This window comes from Phalangium opilio, unplaced genomic scaffold (genome assembly GCF_054372755.1).
Source record: "Phalangium opilio isolate 3A_F unplaced genomic scaffold, DU_Popi_V2 ptg000209l_1, whole genome shotgun sequence".
Lineage (NCBI taxonomy): Eukaryota > Metazoa > Arthropoda > Arachnida > Opiliones > Phalangiidae > Phalangium > Phalangium opilio.
The window spans coordinates 5,440,954-5,461,592 of NW_028324217.1; the positions used below are offsets into that span (position 1 = coordinate 5,440,954).

At 36.4% G+C, this 20,639-nt stretch overlaps 1 protein-coding gene across 3 annotated transcripts; it reads right to left on the reverse strand.

Annotated features, from left to right (window-relative positions):
• Positions 1-184: 184 nt before the first annotated feature.
• On the reverse strand, positions 185-20,223 carry LOC149618634 (uncharacterized). Of its 3 annotated transcripts, XM_089855018.1 has the most exons (13): positions 20,065-20,223; positions 19,872-19,989; positions 19,116-19,252; positions 15,596-15,738; positions 15,239-15,512; positions 14,327-14,514; positions 14,031-14,263; positions 13,766-13,969; positions 13,538-13,687; positions 9,068-13,091; positions 8,726-8,873; positions 8,458-8,649; positions 185-8,391 (listed from the first exon to the last, which is right to left on the reverse strand). In XM_089855018.1, exons 3-13 carry the CDS (start codon positions 19,201-19,203, stop codon positions 5,405-5,407), a joined length of 8,631 nt encoding a protein of 2,876 aa, XP_089711144.1. In that variant the 5' UTR covers positions 19,204-19,252; positions 19,872-19,989; positions 20,065-20,223; the 3' UTR covers positions 185-5,404. The 3 variants fall into 3 exon arrangements, with proteins under 3 accessions (XP_089711144.1, XP_089711145.1, XP_089711143.1); XM_089855019.1 differs by having other exon boundaries at positions 9,080-13,091; positions 19,872-20,218; XM_089855017.1 differs by having other exon boundaries at positions 19,872-20,218.
• Between the last annotated feature and the right edge of the window lie 416 nt (positions 20,224-20,639).

A 20,639-nucleotide genomic window follows, 5' to 3' on the forward strand; every position in this document is an offset into this window, starting at 1 on the left:
CAAGCTCTCAAAACTTCGGAGAAATTTATTGGTCAACTGTCCAGTGACCCCCTTAGTTTTTTAAAAACGTTATGGAACATTTCAAAATTTTATTGGGTTGTGTCCTGTGCTTATTTCCAGCCCTGCTTAGAACTCCACTAAAGTTCCCCAAAAACAATTTAGTTGAAAACATAACGGTGGTCGATCAAGTTTAATATAATTTATTTTCAACAAAAATCCTTTTTAAATATTTACATATACACGCTTATAAGTTTCATAACATAGTGCGTTGTTTTTTATGTTGTTTATGTTACTTTCCATATGTTTTGTTTCATTTATTTATTTATTTTACTTTTAAATTATTGGCGGGTCGGTCAGGATAATTAATTTATAAAACGGTAGTTTTTGAACAGTACAGCAAGCGAGATAATTATTAATTAGTTTTAGTGGACGGAAAACCAATCAAGGAAATAAAGTAAAATTATAGGGCCAAATTAGATTCTATTAATTTTATAACGTTTAAAAGCTAGACATTAATGTTTGCATTCAATAATTTTAATTTGCAAATTTATACCGAACAACGAAATTCGTTAAAAGTTTTAAATTTAATTTGGAAATTTTTTTTTATGTTTGGTCGTGAATCTTTGTGATCAACAGATTTGGAAAGGTCTCTAGTTGGTCATATGATCAATAAGAGGTTATTTACGTTGCTCGTGAAATATAATTTTGTTTTTAATTTAATTTTCACGGCCAGTTTCAAATATTCAAAAATCCAAATTTTCATCTTGAAATTTTAACGAATTACGTAGTTTTTTTTTGGTAAGTTAATCTTATTATATAGAATACTGGAACCGTTTAAATATTAATTAATTAATTAACTTAAAGTGGATAACGTCTCTTGATTGTCTAATAGGGTGTGAAAAAAACCATCTATATTTATTTTTAAATTAGAAAATTTGTTTAAAAAAATCAAAGTATCTGATTTAATAAGCATAGCTTTCGAACGTTAATTAGCATAATTTTATTATATTATAGCAAAATCTCCATATGTTAAGATTTAATTCTACTCTTCTTTCCGCTATATCATTTTAACTTCACATACGTTCATAAGATATGTTCCATAAGTATGACTCCATGGATTAACTAACGACTTACAGTTCGAGAATGACGCGAGAATTGACTACACTCGTTTTGCAGTCCATCTTCCTATTTAGTCTGTACTAAGCATTTGACAGTACCTCACCAGGCGTCGCTTTACCTCGAATCTATGGCCTACGTCACTTCATGACAAGCTCCAGTCATTCTTATGAATGAAACGTATCTTATGAACGTATAATATTACTAAGGCAATGTATTACACAGGAGCTAATTGGGTCAAATAAATTATATTTAATTTAGATGTATTTTGGTTATGCGTAGTATAGTTTAGAGGGAGTAAGGCAGCTATATTGCCAACTTAAGGCACTAGAATAATCACTAGTGGAGCAATTGCTTGGTAAACACCACATGCAAATATTCAAAAAGTTCCTGCCTTGTTTATTTATTAATTTATCTATTAATTTGTTAGCTAGCTCCTAATTAAGATTAATAAAATTAAAATTGCAAACACTTAATCTTTATAGAATAGAAAAGCTTAATTTAAAATTATAAATGTAATTAACAGCTTTAATGGGGTTTTTGAAGCCTTAAGTGTGATCAAATGTTAAACAATTTCGCTAATTAGCGTTGATTTATGTTTCCCAAAAGTAATTAAATTCAATGTGCGTTGTGCAATGCACATATTGGGGAAAAATAAGAGCTATGCAATAATGTTATAGCTGACACACAAAGCGTCTAAAATTATAACTATACCCTAATTGATTCTGCAAATACGGCCACTTAAAAACCCTGTTCTAAATTAATTTGGAAATTAAAGGGACTATAAAGACCTAAATTTTCGGGTGGATCGATTAACTTAGAAGCTACCCTGAAACATTTACACACGTTAAAACCTAGGCTAGATAGCACTAGTTACCTACTTAAACAAATTGTCCGATAACCTTAACGTTTTCCACCACCAAAATCCAGGAGGATCAGAGAAATCGGCCCATGAACTGTGGATCAGTTCAGGTCCGGTGGGACGCTAGAAAATGGGACAGAATACGCGGAAAAAATGGCGGGCTGTCTTGATGATTCGTCTGAAGTAGAACGTCCGCCACTTTCCCGAGTATTCCTCCAGTATTTTAAGCGTCCCACCGGACCTTAGTCGTTCCACAGTTAGCGTACCTATCTCCCTCACATTACCCCATAATCCTTGACTCCGTTTTAACGTTAATTCAGTCTTGATAAAGCATGGATCAGTGCATTTAGCTAAACGAAAACTTATTGCAATGTTTTTTTCAAAATTGACGTACACTATATGCTCCCCGAGGAAATATTAATTTATTTGTTAATCAACACGAAACTTTTGAAGGAGTAAAATTTTAATGGTTGTTGGTTTTAATTGTTATAGTTTTTGAGTTGGTAGTATAATTCATAAGTTTGTACAAAACTTCAATGGAAGGATCGGGACATTATTGAAGTCGTTTAAAGGTTCATGCTGGAAATTTTTATTATACACTAGTCTACTATACAAAGGGGGGAAATTTACATTAAACCTAATTATTATAATTTATTTTTTTTTATACAACTGGGAAATATTACAGATTTTAAATTCAGAGCCTGTATTTTAAATTTATTTTCCGATTTGAATTTTTTACTTTTTTTTTAAAACTTCTTTCTATAATATTTTGGCCACTCGTTAGAAAATTCATTCACCTTGATTGAAAATTTGACTGTTAGAGATACTATAAATGATTAATTAAAAGACAAGTCTGATGAAGATTAGGTTTTTGATTAAAACTATCTTGGGATAAAGCTAATTACTGCGGGACCAATTAGTCAAAATCGGTTATCGTACACTACTAATTACGAATGTAGTTTTAATTTCAATGATATCAGTTATTTTTTAAATTGAATTGAAATAATAGTTACCGTACGTTTAAAAGGTTATAACTTTAATAGTTAAAGGAAAGGGTTCAGGTAACATAACATTGTACCTTAAAATAACGGCCTTTTTCTAAATATAAAAGGAATTAAATATTTAAAAATTAAATGATCACTTATTACAAAATAATTAGCATTTAATTAGTCTTAAAAACGATCGAGGACTACTGCTCCGCCATTGGTTTAATGGCGTCTGCTAGCCAGAACCTTTTACCCCTACCTCACACCCCTGTTAGAATTCCACCAATCCTGCAGAGGTAAGTGGTTCGATTTAGCAGACGCCACTAGTCCTTGATATTTTTTAAGATTAATTAAATGTGAATTATCATATTGTAATAAGAGATCATTTAGTTTTTTAATATTTAATTCCTTTTATAATTAGAAAAAGGCCGTTCTTTTAAGGTATAATATTATGTTACCTCAACTTTTCCTTTAACTGTTCTTTACCACGCAGAATCTCTAACCAAAAACTTAATTTTCACCCGACGAGTCCCTTAAAATCTGTAAAATTTCTACGCACACGTACTCAATTAGTTTTCCAATTTAATATATATATTTTCATAATTTATATATATATATCTTAAACCTATTTAGTTTAATTTTCTTCACAGTACAATAGGAATGGTAAAAATTAATACTGAAATTTACCATGTGTAAAAACTGATAAAACTTAACAAACGCCGCTAGGTTATGATTATTATTATTATATTGTATTTTTACAAAAAAGAAAAAATCTCTAGTTATATAATAACAATGTATGAAATATAGTCTTCTATAGTTTAAAAATATTCATCTCCAAAAACCTTACGCAGCTTTTTTTTTTTTTTTTTTTACATTTCATTTTATAGGGTTTTTTTATTTTAATTATTTTCGTTTTCAGTTAATTAACTCAAAAGCCGTCTTTCATATTTTTGAATTCATTTTCTTTAAAGAGAGCTTTTAAAATTTGCAATAATCTAAGTAACAATAGTTTTAATTTTATTTACGGAGATATTTGCCTACAGGTAACGATGTTTCAAACCGTTTTGTCATAATATTTTAGGACTTTACTGTACAATCAATATTTGGAGGTATGGAAAATTGGAGAAAAGAAACCAATTGGGGCATACATAAAGCTGCCCTTTGACATAATATAACATTAAATCTGAGTATGTAGTAAATATAATTGAAGTATAACTTAATGAATATGGTTTAAAGAACAATTTTACGCGCTGAATTTTTTGGTTTAAATTTCAGGTATTTTTATTTTAAGGCCCGTTTTTAAGTTTAACTTAAATCTTGGTTAAAGCAAATCTAGGCTGTGGTTTAGTTTAAACAAAATGCCACTAGATTCTTCCATAATCGAAGGGTGAAGACCCCCCCTAACCTTTGCTACAGCCCACTCGATCACGCAAGTTTCTGTGAATTTGCAAAGGTTAGTTGGTTCATGCTTTTACCGAGGCAAAATTGGCCTGCAGGCTGCAGCCCTGCATGTTATTGGCGCCACTGGAGCCGAGTCAGCCGCCATTTGCTTTTATGCAAGACTTAAAGTTAGATTGTGAAGGAAAAACGTTAAGTTCATAATGTATATGTTCCATGTGCAAGACACCATAATAACATTTTGTAACACGAGAGCTTCTGACGTTCAAAATCTATTTAGTCTTTGTTAAGCCTTTGAGTGCTTCTTTTCGTCGAAGGGGATCAAAGTAATTTCCGTTAGTAAGCCTTAGTGCCCATAGAACCAAAGCGGTACCAATTTACCAAACATGGCCGCCTGCTACCAAGGCTAAGCCTGTGATGTTTTACCTGGGCACTGACGTCATAACTGAGATAGCTCTATTTGCTATTAGCAAAGCTATTCATAGGTATGCAGCAATTCCCTTCGACCGCTGCCTACGTTAATTGACGTAGGCAAGGCTTCGAGCCTCTATTTGATATTGGACATGCTGCGTCGTTTTACAACTGTGATTAACTCGTGTGACGTGTCATGGAACGTACGTAATTATCGAAAAAAATAACCTGCCTTTTATTTGGGAATCATTAGTTAATAATTGAAGTTACATGAATTGCAACAAACATGTAATTTTCCAAAGAACTAAAAATTGTCGATGTTTGTTTGACAACTCCGCTGCATGCATAAGGTCAGTATTTTCCTTCTGTCTGTTAAAAAGGGCCTTTGTGATAAAAATTCCTTTATTCTAGACTACAATGTGTTTTAATTTTAAGCGTATGTTTAATATAGATTAACAAAAACAAAATATTTCAGTAATGATACACGCGGTAATAAATAAGAATTACTATTGAGGGCGAGGACATTGGTATTTGGTAAAACCTGCTGATCTATTTTATCACAATTAAAATTTTACGGAAAGGGGGGAAAAATTGTAACGAATTTTTTTTTTCAAGCGGCGGCGTTATAATATTAACTAGATATAGTTTCTTGGTTAGTGGATTTGTTGTCCATTTTATATTTATTTGCCAAATCCTTATTCACAACCTCGTGCAAAAACCTTTCCCTTCCCTCGTTATTATTTTCGAAATTTAACGTATCTTTATCGTGGCTTAGAAAGTTCCCATTTACAATTTCGCTCGTATTTAACAAAGTATCGGTGCACTCGATAAAATCGCGACTGTGATTATTTTCAATTAAATACTTATCACTCTGATTATTAATCTCTTTCGTATCTTCTAGATCAGACTCGCAAATGTCAATATCTGAACTTAACGCTGGACTACTATCGTTCAACTTTGGCAGGCTGCTACCGGTACCGGAACTTTTGGATTCGCTAGATTCTCCTTCAAAACTCAAACTTTCTTCTCTGAATTTCAACAAGGATCGTTTTTTATCCTCTTTGTTGGTTTCTGTTGCTGTTTTGTACTGATCTTCCGGTAATGGTACGGGTTCAGGGGACGCTATGGCAATATCGGACATTGAAAAGCTTCGTTCCATTTCGAATAGAATTTCGTCAATCTCGAGAGGTATATCTTGGACAATATCTTTGCGTTCATTTAGATTGTAGCCCAATTCGGTGTTTACTCGCTTTAATGGACTGATTCCGAAGTTTTTTTGCGGTAGAGATGGGACGTGGAACGCACGGTCAACGTTAAATCCTTGTAGAGATTTTCCAATAACCGTCTGTTCAGGTTGGCCAATTATTCTGTCATCCAAATGATGATCGAATATTTGACGGTGCGGGTAGAAACTGTGTTCCAAATCGTCTTGAGATTCGGAATCATCTTCTATGTATTCAGAATCGTCATCAGTGTCTCTGTCTAACGCGTGAATGATTTTGGGTGATGTATTGTCATCGGGCGAGAAAACCTCTCCCTCTGCACCAGTAGGTGACAATTGAGTGACATTTTGAAGTAGTTTCTCTTTAATAGTCGTTAACTGATAGAGTTGTGGTGAATCCACTTGCACATTTTGAAATTCTGCGTTGTCTTCTTTAGTTGTAGGTTTTGATAGCTCTGGTTTCAGATCCTCAATGTTATTAGCAATGTCTGTTTCGACACCTTTATGATCTGTTGTTAAATCCGAAGAAAGATCCTTAACCTCTTCATCGTCATCTTTAGTCTTGCAATGATTCATGTCACTAACTTTATGATCTGTTGTTAAATCCGAAGAAAGATCCTTAACATCTTCTTTGACATCTTTAGTCTTGCAATGATTAATGTCACTAATGTCAGGCTCGTTGTTAACTGGACTTATCTGAGATATTGTGTCTTGTGAATTGCCACGTTCATGATTAGCAATATCTGTTTCGACAACTTTCTGATCTGTTATTAAATCTGAAGAACGAACATCAACATCTTCTTTGACATCCTTAATCTTGCAGTGATTAATGTCACTAATGTCAGGCTCGTTGTTAACTGGACTAATCTGAGATATCGTGTCTTGTGCAATGTTATTAGCAATATCTGTTTCGACACCTTTTTGATCTGTTGTTAAATCTGAAGAAAGATCCTTAACTTCTTTGACATCTTTAATCTTGCAATGATTAATGTCACTAATTTCAGGCTCGTTGTTAACTGGACTAATCTGAGATATCGTGTCTTGTGCAATGTTGTTAGCAAGATCTGTTTCGACACCTTTCTGCTCTGTTGTTAAATCTGAAGAACGATCATCAACATCTTTTGTCTTGCAATGATTCATGTCACTAATCTCAGGCTCGTTGTTAACTGGACATATCTGAGATATTGTGTCTTGTGAATAGAATTCACGTTCATGATTAGCAATATCTGTTTCGACAACTTTCTGATCTGTTGTTAAATCCGAAGAAAGATCCTCAACTTTTTCTACGTCATCTTTAATCTTGCAATGATTAATGTCACTAATGTCAGGCTCGTTGTTAACTGGACATATCTGAGATATTGTGTCTTGTGAATAGAATTCACGTTCATGATTAGCAATATCTGTTTCTACAACTTTCTGATCTGTTGTTGAATCTGAAGAAAGATCCTGAACCTTTTCTACGTCATCTTTAATCTTGCCATGATTAATGCCACTAATCTCAGGCTCGTCGTTAACTGGACTAATCTGAGTTATCATGTCTTGTGATTGAAATTCACGTTCACGATTAACCACTGTCGAACTAACTAATGTTGACGTCAACTCTAGTGAATTCGCGGCTTGAACATTAACATCTTGTTCGTGATTTTGAATTGTAGATTCTTCAACTGGACTAATTAATGTTTTGCCTTCATTGAAAATACTTTGGTTTATTTTAAGTTTCGTAGATGTTGATTGTTCCGATGTGTTATTATGGTTTTTATGGTTTTTATGCGTTTTGACTAAATCATCGTAGTCTTGATTCTCAGTCGACTGCGTACCAAATAAATCCTTGCAAATATCAGGCAGTTGTACGTTTTCTCGTGGCTCATGTTTAGCCTTATCATCGAGAACATCCAAGTTCGCAGTTGCGTTATTATCATCTAAACCCTTGGTGGGAGAAACGTCTTCGGACTTGTTGCTGGTTTCCGGTTCTGTTGTACGTGTTGCTGAATTTGACTGCAATTCTACATGTGTAAGTGTATTCCATGATGTTCCATTGGCTTGCACTGTCTTAAGCGTGCCATTCGATTGTTCTACTTCGTCTCTACCATCAATTGCATCTTCTACTAAATTTATTTGATCGCAATCACTTTCGGACTGATCAACATTCGGTAATTCCATCGATAAGTCCATAATGAATGGATTAACAGTTTCAAGGATGTTATCAGCGTTATCATCTGGACTTGTGACAATCTCGGGGAAATCATCAGCTGGCCAATTCTCTTGACCTTCCTGAAAGTTATCCATTGTCTTCTCTTCAACAGCGTAATTCAACCATACTCTTCTTGCGTCTAGGTCATCTTCAGTACTACGGTTCACTTCCGTCATTTCAGGGTAGCCAAAATTAACTAGTGAACCTTAGGATGAGTAAAGCAAGTCATTTTTCTGATGTACTTGAGATATGTATCCATAAATGTAATTACCATTATCAATCCTCATTTGCGATTGGCTATCCAGACTATCCAGCATGTCATCATCGCTTATATCTGTAATGCTGTACATTATACTGCTTAAATTGACAGGTGCTAAAGGTGTGGGTTGAGGGCTATCCAAGTCATCAATTTCAACAATGTCCTCGGGTATTTCTTCGTCATCAATAGGTTGGAAATCCCAGTCTTGAAACGAAAATTATAGTGGTGGATTAGGTTTCAAATGACAATAGTTATTATTATATCTTTACTATGAACTTACCAGCGTAACTAGAGTAATCAACGTGCCAAGTGAATTCCGGAGCCTCTTCATTGCCTTCATCATCGTCACTATCCGATTCTGGTGGATAGCTAAAAATGTACGCCGGACCTTCTTCGTGGAACGAAACGCTTTTCTTCATGTCCCCACTCTGCGAAGATTTTGAAAAGAATGGTTACTAGTCATTTAATCAACTGTCCATATCGTTGTGAACGCATCAGCAAAAAATGTTGTCCTTTGTGACAACGTAAGTTCATAAGATATGTTTCGAACATATCTTATAAACTTACTGTGAGATTTGCGTATATATTCTGGATGTGTCACTAAATGAAGTCTTTCACATACCATCTTTCTCACCTTTTTCTCGGGTGATTTGATAGCGCTCTTTGTTGGAGTGATGGTGCAGTCCCAAGCCGTTGAAAATATTTTAACCGGGCTTGTCGGTGTCGTATCAGAGCTGCTCTTTAAAGGGCTTTGTAATGGTGTACTGGATTTAGCTACATCCTCTTCCTCCTCTAAAGCGTCGTTAGAGCATTCAAAACTTCCAGATGTTGATGATTCCGAAGTCCCAGTGCTGCTTGTTTCGTCAGTGTCGCTATCGAAATCAGGAGTGTAAACCTCATCTCGTTTCTCTTTTGGAGAAATGAAATCTTCCTCATCCGTTTCGGAAGGTGATTGAGAATGAAAGTCTTGGAACTGTTTAGCCAGAAGCATAGAAGTTCCTGGTCTTTCAATATGGCTGCTATTTTCATCTTCTTCGGGTTCTTCAACATCGTAATCGTTGAATCCGTCATCCGTTTCGGCACCAGCCAAATATTCCTCTCCTTCTAAAATTAACACAGGAGGATTGATTTTGACTTGGGGCGAGTTTTCAAGAGAGTCTACGCTTCTGGCGCCAAAATTTGTAGAGCATTCGTCATCTTCATCCTCGTCTTCCGATAAAACCACGCAGGAACACGCTTCGGATATAGATTTGTCCAGTTCTTCTTGACTGTTGAATCCGTAATCATTAATTTTCATTTGTAGGCCACTATGGTCAAAGCTTCTTTCGGGTGATGGATCTTCGGATAGATTTGAATTGCCGCTATACGCTGGTGAAGTTGCGTTCGAGTTTTCTTCAAACTCTTCGACAATACTTTCCAATTTAGTTGGACCGTAGTAATTGTCTGGATCGTAAACTTCGTTAACGTACAACTGCCTTTCGTAGAATGCCAAGTTTTCTTCTTCCATCGCGAGGGTTAGTCTTTCTTTCGAATCTAGCATAACGGCTTCGTTGGTTTCGGTATCGACAATCAGTACTTCATCGTCTAAATAATCTTTCAATTCATCGGAACAGTGAGCTCCCTGATTAACTTCGTCCAGTATAATGCTGTTATCATCTTCATCGGCCATTGACGAATATTTGCCGCTATCTTCAACTGGGCTGAAAATTGATGGATTAGTTTCAACGTCATCTTCGTTGTAAGCGGGGTTGTCAGTGCCACCATTCGCGTCATCCAAACACGCTAATATATCTTCTAGTTGATATTCTTGATTACGGTAAATTCCCAATGGATTTTGATATTTTGGAGCTTGGGCTCCAAATTCTTCCGAAATATCTTCGACAATACTCTCTTCTTCGTCATAATACGATGTTCTTTCGTAATTGTCGCACTCTCGATATTGCGGAGGAGGTTGGAACCACGAATTTGTGTGATTTGAATTGACAAAGACTAAAGAATTGCTGGTAACTTCCGGGTTACTCTGTTCAAAGTCGCTGTTCATATAGGAAGAATCGTACGAGCGTCTGTGTCCGCTTTTGAACGCGAATGAGTCCGAGGACATTTCTGGGTTACTTTGTTCAAAGACATTGTTTAGAATCAATGAATTGCTACGATTTTTATCGTAATTTGTTACAAACTCCGGTGGTGGTGGTGGTGGTTTCTCGGAGTTAAGCGATTGAAACTCGCGGGAGAATGAAATACCATTAAGTTCTTTCTGAAAAGCAAAACTTGCCAATTGATTTTTGTAATTTGGTCTACAATTTCCTTCGTCGGTACGCATAAATAACGTTTCATTAAAGCAATCACGGTCAAATTTAAGATTTTCCGATGACGGTAGAGAAAGCATGGATGGACTTTGGTCCGACGGTGTCGATTGGGTTAACCTATATACCAATTCCGAATTAACTGCTTCGATATATTCCCGGTCACCACCATTACCGTCACTGTCCTGACCTAAAAAACCCACTTGATCTTCGAATGATTCACTATTCATATTATCAGTGTCACTATTCGGGTCTTCGTTAAGTGTTGGCGTTTCCGAATGGCACGTATCAAAGATAGTATCCGTTTCAATATCTTCGCAAAGAGTTATTTCTATGAATGGCAAAACACTAGTTTCTTCCAGTTTTAAAGATTCGTCCAAATGTGATTGGTCGCAAGCGGTGTAATAAGTTTGTCCTAAACTCGATTCTGATAACGAAACTGAAGGTTTGGAGTGCTCTTTGTTTGGTGTACTTGTTTTGCGTGTTTTGAGAGGTGAGCATTCGTAACCTTCCCCTAAGCTTTCTAAATCAGAATCGCTTAAAATATTAAGTTCCATGTCATCGGTGCATCCTTCCATGACATCATCGGTATCGTTATCGTTAAAACTACATTCTTCTTTGGTGGCTCTGGTTATTAATATATTCGGTTTACACGGACTATTACTGATAGCATCGAGGGAATCGAGGCTTAAAGATAGGTAATTGTTTGTACTAGAGGTATTATTCGGATCATTCGCGTCGCTACTTATCAATTCCGATCTGAAACCACAATCAATTTGCGTCAATATAGCGTCATCCGAAGGGGATGATGATTTTTTGACAGGTTGCGTTAGTAAGGGTAGAGTTACTGTAGATGAGTTAGTAGTAGTTTCGCTAGCGCTAGCCATTGAGCCACCATCGTCACCATTATTATTATTATAATTACCACCCCGATTCGCCATGCTTGCAGCGGTGCTACCAGGGTTACCACGGGTTATTAGAGGTTCGTTAAGAAGAGCGGACGAGTCACTTGCGAAAGAATTAAGAAGGGCTCGTGAGGGAGAAGCGTTTGTACTTACGTACTCTTCTGTACTGACTTCATCAACCGCCACCGTATTTTTACTGTCCAAATTTTGACTAGATAATTTGTTTATTAGTATCTCATTCACCGGCGAGTTTGACAAACAAATTTCGTCAGTTTTTGAGCTAATTGACGAGGAACTCTCCGATTCTAGCACTATGGCACTATCCCTATGAGACTCCTTTTCCGGAAAGTTTTGAATCGGCGATGAAGTTTGCGAGTTTCCGCTAATATTATCGGCTTCGTATGTAAATACGGATGTGGACGTTGCATTCCCGTTTAAGTTCTGCGTAACAGGGGGTGCGTGGATTATGGCTTCCGATGTAATTTGCTGCTGTTTTGGTATTTCCATTACCGGCTTTGCGTGATCAGATTCAGATTCGGGTGACAATTGAGATTTATTCTTCATCCATATTGGGTCGGGGTCATTAGTTGGTGTGGCGATTTCTTGCCTATCTAGGTCACTTAATAAATGTCCGTGTAGGGAATCATCACTACTATCTTTTGGCAATGTTTCTCCGGTTCCGGTTTCGGTTCCGACATCGGTTAACGTTGTCGCGCTACCATTTTTAAATTCAGATTTTCCCAATTTAACTTTAGAAACGAAATCGTTTTTTAAATCTACTTCATCCTCGTCACCGCTTTCGTTTCTTTCGGGAGTTGTATCTTTGGAAACCTCCGAAGATGTCACTTCCCCTGCCAAGAACTCATCCAAATCTTTTATGGCCTCGCATATTTGATCGTTGATAACTTTATCATCTTCCGCCATTACGCTTTTGTTTTCATTAACTTTATTATTATAGTTATTTGGATTGTTAGTTACGTTAAGCGGATCCCATTTACGCTCCCTTTCCAAGCTGTTGTTACGTAAAGCTAAATCTTCGAGGCTTCCCCTAAGATTTTGTAAGCTTGGCGATATTGTGGCGCCGAAATTGGCTTCGAAACTTTGAGTTAGAGAGCAACGCGATGAAGAAGTTTCTCGCAATGAAGATACGTCAAAATCAGAGGATAGGAAATTATCGTTTTTAGTCAGTTTTTGTATGGGATTATTTGGTACAAAGTCACTTTCGAATGTCAGGGCGATGCTATGAGGATCGTGCATGGATTTGGGACTCAAGTTATGTTCTCGGATAACGGGTTGCAATGCGTTCCATCGCGTTTCGAAAGCTATCGAATCGGAGGCTACGTCTTTGTTTTCGAACAAGTGTTCCAAAAGAGACGAGATTTTTTGAATAGAAGGACGATTTTGAGGACAATTCCAACAAAGTCTCATGACTTGATACCTTAAGGAAAGAATGAATAAAAATTTTCGCAACGATGTTAATGATAAGTTCATAAGATGTGTTCCATGATAAGTTTGTCACTGGTTACAAACTGGAGCTTGTAATTTTGAAGTGATTGAATTGAAGTAGGTCATGGATTCGAGGTAAGGTGACGCCTGGTGAGGCTCTGTCAAAGGCTTAGTACAAATTACTAAATAGGATTAGATGGACTGCAAAATTAACCACCGAGTGATTGAAGTAGGTCATGGATTCAAGGTAAGGTCACGCCTGGTGAGGCACTGTCAAATTTGGGCTTAGTACAGACTAAATAGGACCTATGGACTGCAAAATTAACCACCGAGTGTAGTACTTCCTCTCAGTAGCATTACGAACTTGTGTAGGTAGTGACGTACTCATGGAAGGAACATATCTTATAAACTTATGCCTGTAAATGGACAACAACTTACAACTGATCTTTGTGAAGGCATGGCGTTTTTGGTCGTTCCAACATAAGGGATTGCTCGGTAATAGTCTTTTGTAGCACCTCATCATCACTAAACTCCATATAAGGTAGTTTACCTAATTCTATCATCTCCCATAATAACACACCAAAGGACCTGCAACGAAATATTACATTGCAAGAACGTCGATCCCTAAGACTAAGTTACTACGCATGATTTAACACACGCTCTTACCATATATTGGCTTCGGTCGTTAATTCTTTGGTTCTAATAGCATTATCAGAATAGACTAGAGATTCGGGAGAGCACCATCTTATCGGTAAAGCGATTCCTCCAACGCAATAATAATCTTCTTTAAAGGCATTCACGGATATGCCATAATCACCTATTTTTACACTACGATCGTGACCTACTAGACAATTTCTAGCAGCCAGATCTCTGTAAAACGTACGAGATAGTTTAATATGAAGCATATGCTTTGAAAAGACTTCATACGTACGTATGAATAAAGTTATGTTCGTGCATATGGTTCAGTCCTTTGGCAACGTGGCAAGCTGCCCTTAATAGTTGACCACCTTGTAATATAGACTCTGGGTTACTACGATGTTGAATCAAATAGGTTTTCAAGTCCATATGACAGTGTTCTAATATGATCAAAAACGGATCAACTTCCAAACAGCGCCCGAGTAAGCGCATGATGTTAGGGTGTCGTAGATCACGAAATAATCGCACCTATTGGTCAATATCTATTTTTTAAAATGCTCTATCGTAAAGAGACTCCATTTTTTTTAATACCTCATGAAGAAAATAAATGTGTTCCGAAGGTGAGGCATCTTCACGCAGTATTTTGACAACTACTTGCGTTTTTTTCTCTTCCGGGGTTATTTGTTGAGCCTCACCCTCGACAACTTGACCAAACCAACCACTTCCAACTTCGCTAAAATATTGTAATTGGCTTCTTGGAAAATTTGACTGAGGATCATCTAATTGTTTAAGATATATATCATCTTAATGAACTTTTCCAACGCTATTAATTTTTTTAAAGGAAAATTCAGGTAACATAACATTATACCTTAAAAGAACGGACTTTCTCTAAATATAAAAGGAATTAAATATTACAATCTTATTACAATATAATTAGTCTTAAAAAATAATCCAGGACTACTGTGCCATCCGCCATTGGTTTAGTGTCGTCTGCTAAATCGAACCTCTTACCGATACGGGATTGGTTGAATTCTCATAGGCTGAGAGAATTAAGGGCAGGGTAGGGCCGGAAATAAGCAAAGGCCACTGGACATTGTCCAATAAAATTTTAAAATGTCCCATAATTTTTCTAAAAACTAAGTTGGTCACTGGACACTTTGACCAATAAATTTTCCGTAGTTTTGATGGTTTGACTATTTTGCACAAAACAATACAGTGGACAATGTCCCATAATTTTTCCAGTCAAATTGTTCGTCATGGACACATGTCCTATAAGAATTTTTCCTTATTTCCGCCCCTGGGTAAGGGAGGGTAGGAGGTTCGGGTTAGCAGACGCCACTAAAGCAATGGCGGATGGCGCAATAGTCCTTGATTATTTTTAAGACTAATTCTTTTGTAATAAGAGGTCATTTATTAAATTCCTTTTATATTTAGAAAAAGGCCGTTCTTTAAAGGCATATTGTTATGTTATCTGAAATTTCCCTATAAGCGTTTGAAACGTACCAAACCAATCATGAAGCGAAAGACCTTTGTTGACATCGGAGCTAAAATAAGCTGGTTTTGGAAAATACCCAGAAGCAACTGGACTACTGAATTTCCTTAACCTGATGTCGGGTAAAGGTTCAAAAGTGACAGAGTCGTCATTTTGGTTGACAGGTTGTTTTAAAATCGCGTGAGGTGGTGGAAAAATGGCAAATTCCGAAGCATTGTTGCCACTTTCCAAGTTGTTACTGTGGTGTTGAGGGAGTGGTATACCGTTTGATTGACTACTTGAACTCTGTTTGTTGACATAATTGCAATTGAAATGACGTGTTCTTTATTCAATCCATTATACACATGGATATGTATTCTATTTCTTACATTAACTTTAAATCTTTGGTGTTGACAACATATACAGCCAAAGAATACTATGGCCAATGAAACTATGGTTCCCAATGCAAAAACAGTTGTCAATGCTGTTTTGAGAGCGGTCGTTGTTGTCGTGGCAATGCTTGACTGGTCGTCTGTAGGATAAGGTTACCCTTTTCATTAGAGAAGGAATCTCAAAACGTTATGGATGCACGATTGATGGTAATGACGTGTCACGAATAATTTTAAGGTGCAACAAATAGCACGGCGAATTATTTTAAAAGCTAGCTTACAAACAACGTGGTGGATGGGTGTCTAGGATAGGAATTTGTTGTAGTAAGTGCAAGAAAACCGACGGCAAGCTTACTAAATCAGTGAAGAATAAGTTTTTAAGCAAATGTCGGCTCCTGTGGTACCCCTAACATTCTGGTTGATCTAACTTCTACACACCAATTTTACCTTGGCGAAGGCAGGAGCCAATTAGAGCTCGTTCATGAGCTAAAACTTGCCTTTGCTAAGCTTAGAGGGCCAGTTAACTGCACCCCTCGCTTATGGGAGCATCTAAACCACAGCCGAGACTTGCTTTAAAGGCTCTAAAAGTGGCTTGTCAATGATAAATAGAGCTATCTCAGTTTCGGCGTCAGTGCCTAGGTAAAACGTCAAGAGCTTAGCTTTGGCAGTGGGCGGCCATGTTTGGTACCGCTTTCGTTCTGCAACCCTGGTGGATTTTCCGAGAGGTTCTAAGTATTAAAAGACAGATTGGCCAGACGTAGGATATGGCAAGCCACTTTTGGAAACCCTTTAACACATGGGAGCGTTGTTGATTGTACTAATTAAGCAATTGATATTCAATGATGACCGAGTTTCAAAACAACTTTTTTATCTAATACATCATAAACAGGTATTGTTTAAAACTTCGTTTGATATGATATCGGAACAATCTTCACAGGTAAGATATCGACTGATTATTTTATTTTCATTTGTGTTTGAAATCTAATACTGAAGGTCAAGCTGTTATTTTTTCAAATTTCATGTTTCTCATAGGTAAGGTGCTTTCCCCAAACGTAGAATTTTATCGTTCCATTTGGTACGTGAATTATTAAAATTAATTGTTTCTATTAAGTTTAACTTGACCAAGCAGAAGCGAAATTACACTTGCACCGATAAAACTACATTCAAAATTCTAACGATTCAGCTTTGTTTAATATTTTTAAAAATGATAATATCGTATTTTAGGTCAACACAACACAACAACAAAAAATATTCCAAACATGCTAGGCCTACAGTGTTATTAAATTAACCAGGGCAAATAATTGAAGTTAATTCACATTTCTGAGTAAATAGGTTAAACTTCGGTCTTTCGCTTTTAGTTTAAATTACTTATAAATTAAGTTTTGACACCATTTTATCAAAATAAACATAAGAGTCACTATTTTTAATATCGCCGCGTAGCATATAGCCAAGTGCACGCCGAAATTTAATTGTACAAATGTAAGACATCGACGATAATTGCTTAAGTTATGAAAGCGTGCAGATTAGAAGCTAGTCCGTCATAGGTTTATGTGCATTTATTTTCCACAACACGATTTTATTGGGCTTTTTGTATGATACGCGGATTGGTCGATTGATACCCGTCATGGAGAGGTACTACACTGGACGTGTCTGTGTGTCTGTCACCGCGTTCGCAGTACGCAATTCGGAGCAAACCGTAACGTCAACAATAGCTATGTTTAAAATTATTTTAGGAATAACGTTTCTTAAAAAGATTTAACTAGAATTAAGCTAAATAACTGACGATTAAAATAATATCTATTAATTATTTAAGAAAAACCTCTTAATTGCGTCTCGACTCGAAGAGGTTTTTTGGTTTACCAACTTGTTTTTACAAGAACAACGTTTAAAGACGACACATAATATGTATTTGCCGGGAGTGTGGCGCACTCCTGTAAGCCAAGCTACTGGGCGGCAAAGTTTGAGGGAATAAGACACATGTCGGCGATCCTACCCTATAGGTGCCGACTGCCCCGTGTCCGCCGGAGGTGACTTGACCCCCACACCCCGTCCGTCACCTCCCAAGTAAACCTCATTTCCTTCCCCTGCTTACACTCCTACTGAAACCTGAATATTCACATCCTTGCCGCGGTCCATAGACCCTATTCGCATTGAAACCTCAAAAAAAAAAAAAAAAAATAATATGTATTTCGCCGTATGCTTCAAGCTTACTACTACAATAGTGTATGTACTTATGACAATCTTACAAAATAGCCTTGTCAGGTAGGTAATATCGCTTTGAAATAAGACTCAACTAAATTAAATATGCTTTAAAGCATGGCTCGGGTCACGTGGTTCCTCTACAACTTGACTTTCCTTGCCCAAAACTGGAGCTCGTAAGAATAATCAACTTGTCAGCGAATCACGTGACCCGCGCATTGTTTTAAATGTAAGCAACTATTTTCATGCCAGATGGGTCACAAATAAAGCGAATACTTGATAAACTGTTAAAAAAATTTAAAACAATTTATGGAAGTACTACTACCAAGCATTGAATAATAAACTATCTGAACTGTGCTATTGGCGCCATAGCTGTAAATACGTACAGCCAGGGAATGGAGAAGGGTTAGTATTTACTTCAGTCCGACTCATAGACCACCCAGTATAGAGCCCCTCCCTCCAACACGTAACGAAAAGTTAAAATTATCTTACTGGCTCAGTTTTAAACTACGTTTTGATGACGTTGCTGACGGGGACGGCGAAAAATACTAAATAATTCCTTTTACCTCTGCCGCTATAACCCGCCTCTTCTTTCATACCCCCCCCCCCCGGTCCCGGGGATCCGGGACTTTGACGCGCGCGCCCACGTTACTCTGTTGGTCTCCATTCCTACTTCTAAAATTAAATCTATCCCTGATACAGCTAATAGAGTAATGGCAGTACTACGTATGCAAACGTCATACCCTTCTATCTCTTAGCTCATTGTCACCCCCATAATGGCCGCGTACAAAATCCCCTCTTACAAGAGCACGCGTAGAGGGAGAGATACAGAGTCTACACCCCCCTCTTTAGGTATTGTGACCCCATGTTAATTTCTACGATTATTTGGAACATAAAATTCGTCACATATAATGATAAGTCTAGCTCCTCCCACAAAATCCGCCATGATACATTGAGAAAATGGTTTAGCAATGATTCTTACTACCTATATTATGTACACCTGGTGGCATAAACTAGGGAACTTTCTATTTTTCACAAAAATATAACTAGCATTGTAAGAACATATTGAATTTCACACAAATACACGTAAAAACATCAGTCCTAAGCAATTTTTATCATTTAAAACTATATATAAAATAACAAAGCAGGTGCATCGCAATTTTGATTTTGTTAACAAAGCTAATTACAACTTCATTATTGACAAATGATAAAAACCAGGGAAATAAACTTTTATTTTTCAATTTTAAGTAATTAAGCAACTACAATTTAATATTGTGCAACATGCAATATGAGGCAAAGTTTAATTATAGTATTCTCTCACTTATTCCATGTGGAGCTGATGACACCAGCGTTATGAGAAGAAGAACTTCCAAAAGCAGGATTTTTATGTTGGTAACAATGAAGGCCATTCTTCTGTTATGTTTTTATTATGACTAGGTCAATATCATTTTCTTGTAACTACAAATAGATGAAGTACAATTAATACAACCCCATTTAAGACTTGAATTGCAGTTAAGGGTTAATTGTTTCTAATTAAGAATTATGCTCAGTAATTAAGAGTCTTTATTAAGAATGTATTATTTCACATAACTATGTCTAAAAGAACATTTGTTCTAATTAGAAATATCTCAGTGATATATTAGCCACTACAAATAGCTTATGAGCGCAATTTGAAGCTCCTTTCATAACTAATTAACATAAAATTGAGCTCACAAAGTTCAGGCAACGATAGAATAAAGTTAAAGCTTCTAAAGAAGTTAGCAACTCATAATAAAGTACTTTATCTATGAGGAATTGTTTTCCCTACAATATTAAACTTTATAGAACAAAATTAATTCACTAATTAGCCTATATTAATTAGGGATATATGGTCAAAACAATCGCACCTCTATAACTGTACCTTATAAAAAAACAAAAGCAAGGCTTCACTGCTTCTAACTTATTTATTCAAACGAATTAAACCTAACAGTAAAACATACAGAGGTACTATACTGTTCAATCATTTAGGTCTCTAGTAGTCCAAGGTTTAGGGGTTAATCCTTTCACTAGGCCTAGTGGAACTGTGGAAGTTTCTTACCTTTTAATCCAGTCTATTTTTTAACGATCGAAGCACTAAGTGGTGGCGATTCTAGCTAAAAAGGTTCAACACATTCTTTCTGAGGGTATTACACTTCCGTTCACTAATACCACAAAGCCTACCATGGCAATAAATTAAAAAAAAATTGGATTAATTTACTGGCTGCTGTGTGGTGGTATTTTCCTCCTTTTACAATGAAATCATGAGGCGGAGTCGTGAACTGAGTCAAATTGACGAATTCTTAAAAAATTAAAGATAACGAACGAGAACGGCCTACTTAAAGCTGCGTCACAGACACCTTAGTTACGCAAGTTTGGCCTTTCCATTCCAAGTTTCCAACAGAAGGGGAGAAAAATAATTTTTTCCAAAGACTAGTAATGGTTCTTTGAGCTACTCCGGCATACTGAAATAATATACCTTCTTATTGAAGTAAAATTAATAAAACCATACACGTATTGTTGTGGAAAACAATCAAAAACTTATTTGGGTGTAAGAAAACTTCATTATATTCTTCGTAAATTTCGAATATTTAATTTTATTGAGTTCCTCATTAAGAGGCTAAAGTAGCACCATCAAACATTCGTGGGTTATGTTTAGCCCTGAGTATGTCGTTTTCTATTCTCTGCTAGCAATCTGTAACCATGGAGCAGTAATATAGGAGACGAAATTATAGTAATGCAGTTTTAAAGGAAATTAAGTTGTCAATCCAAGAAAACTACTCCATGGAAAATGTAAATGAAAAACGGCATAAGCCGCAATTTTATGTTT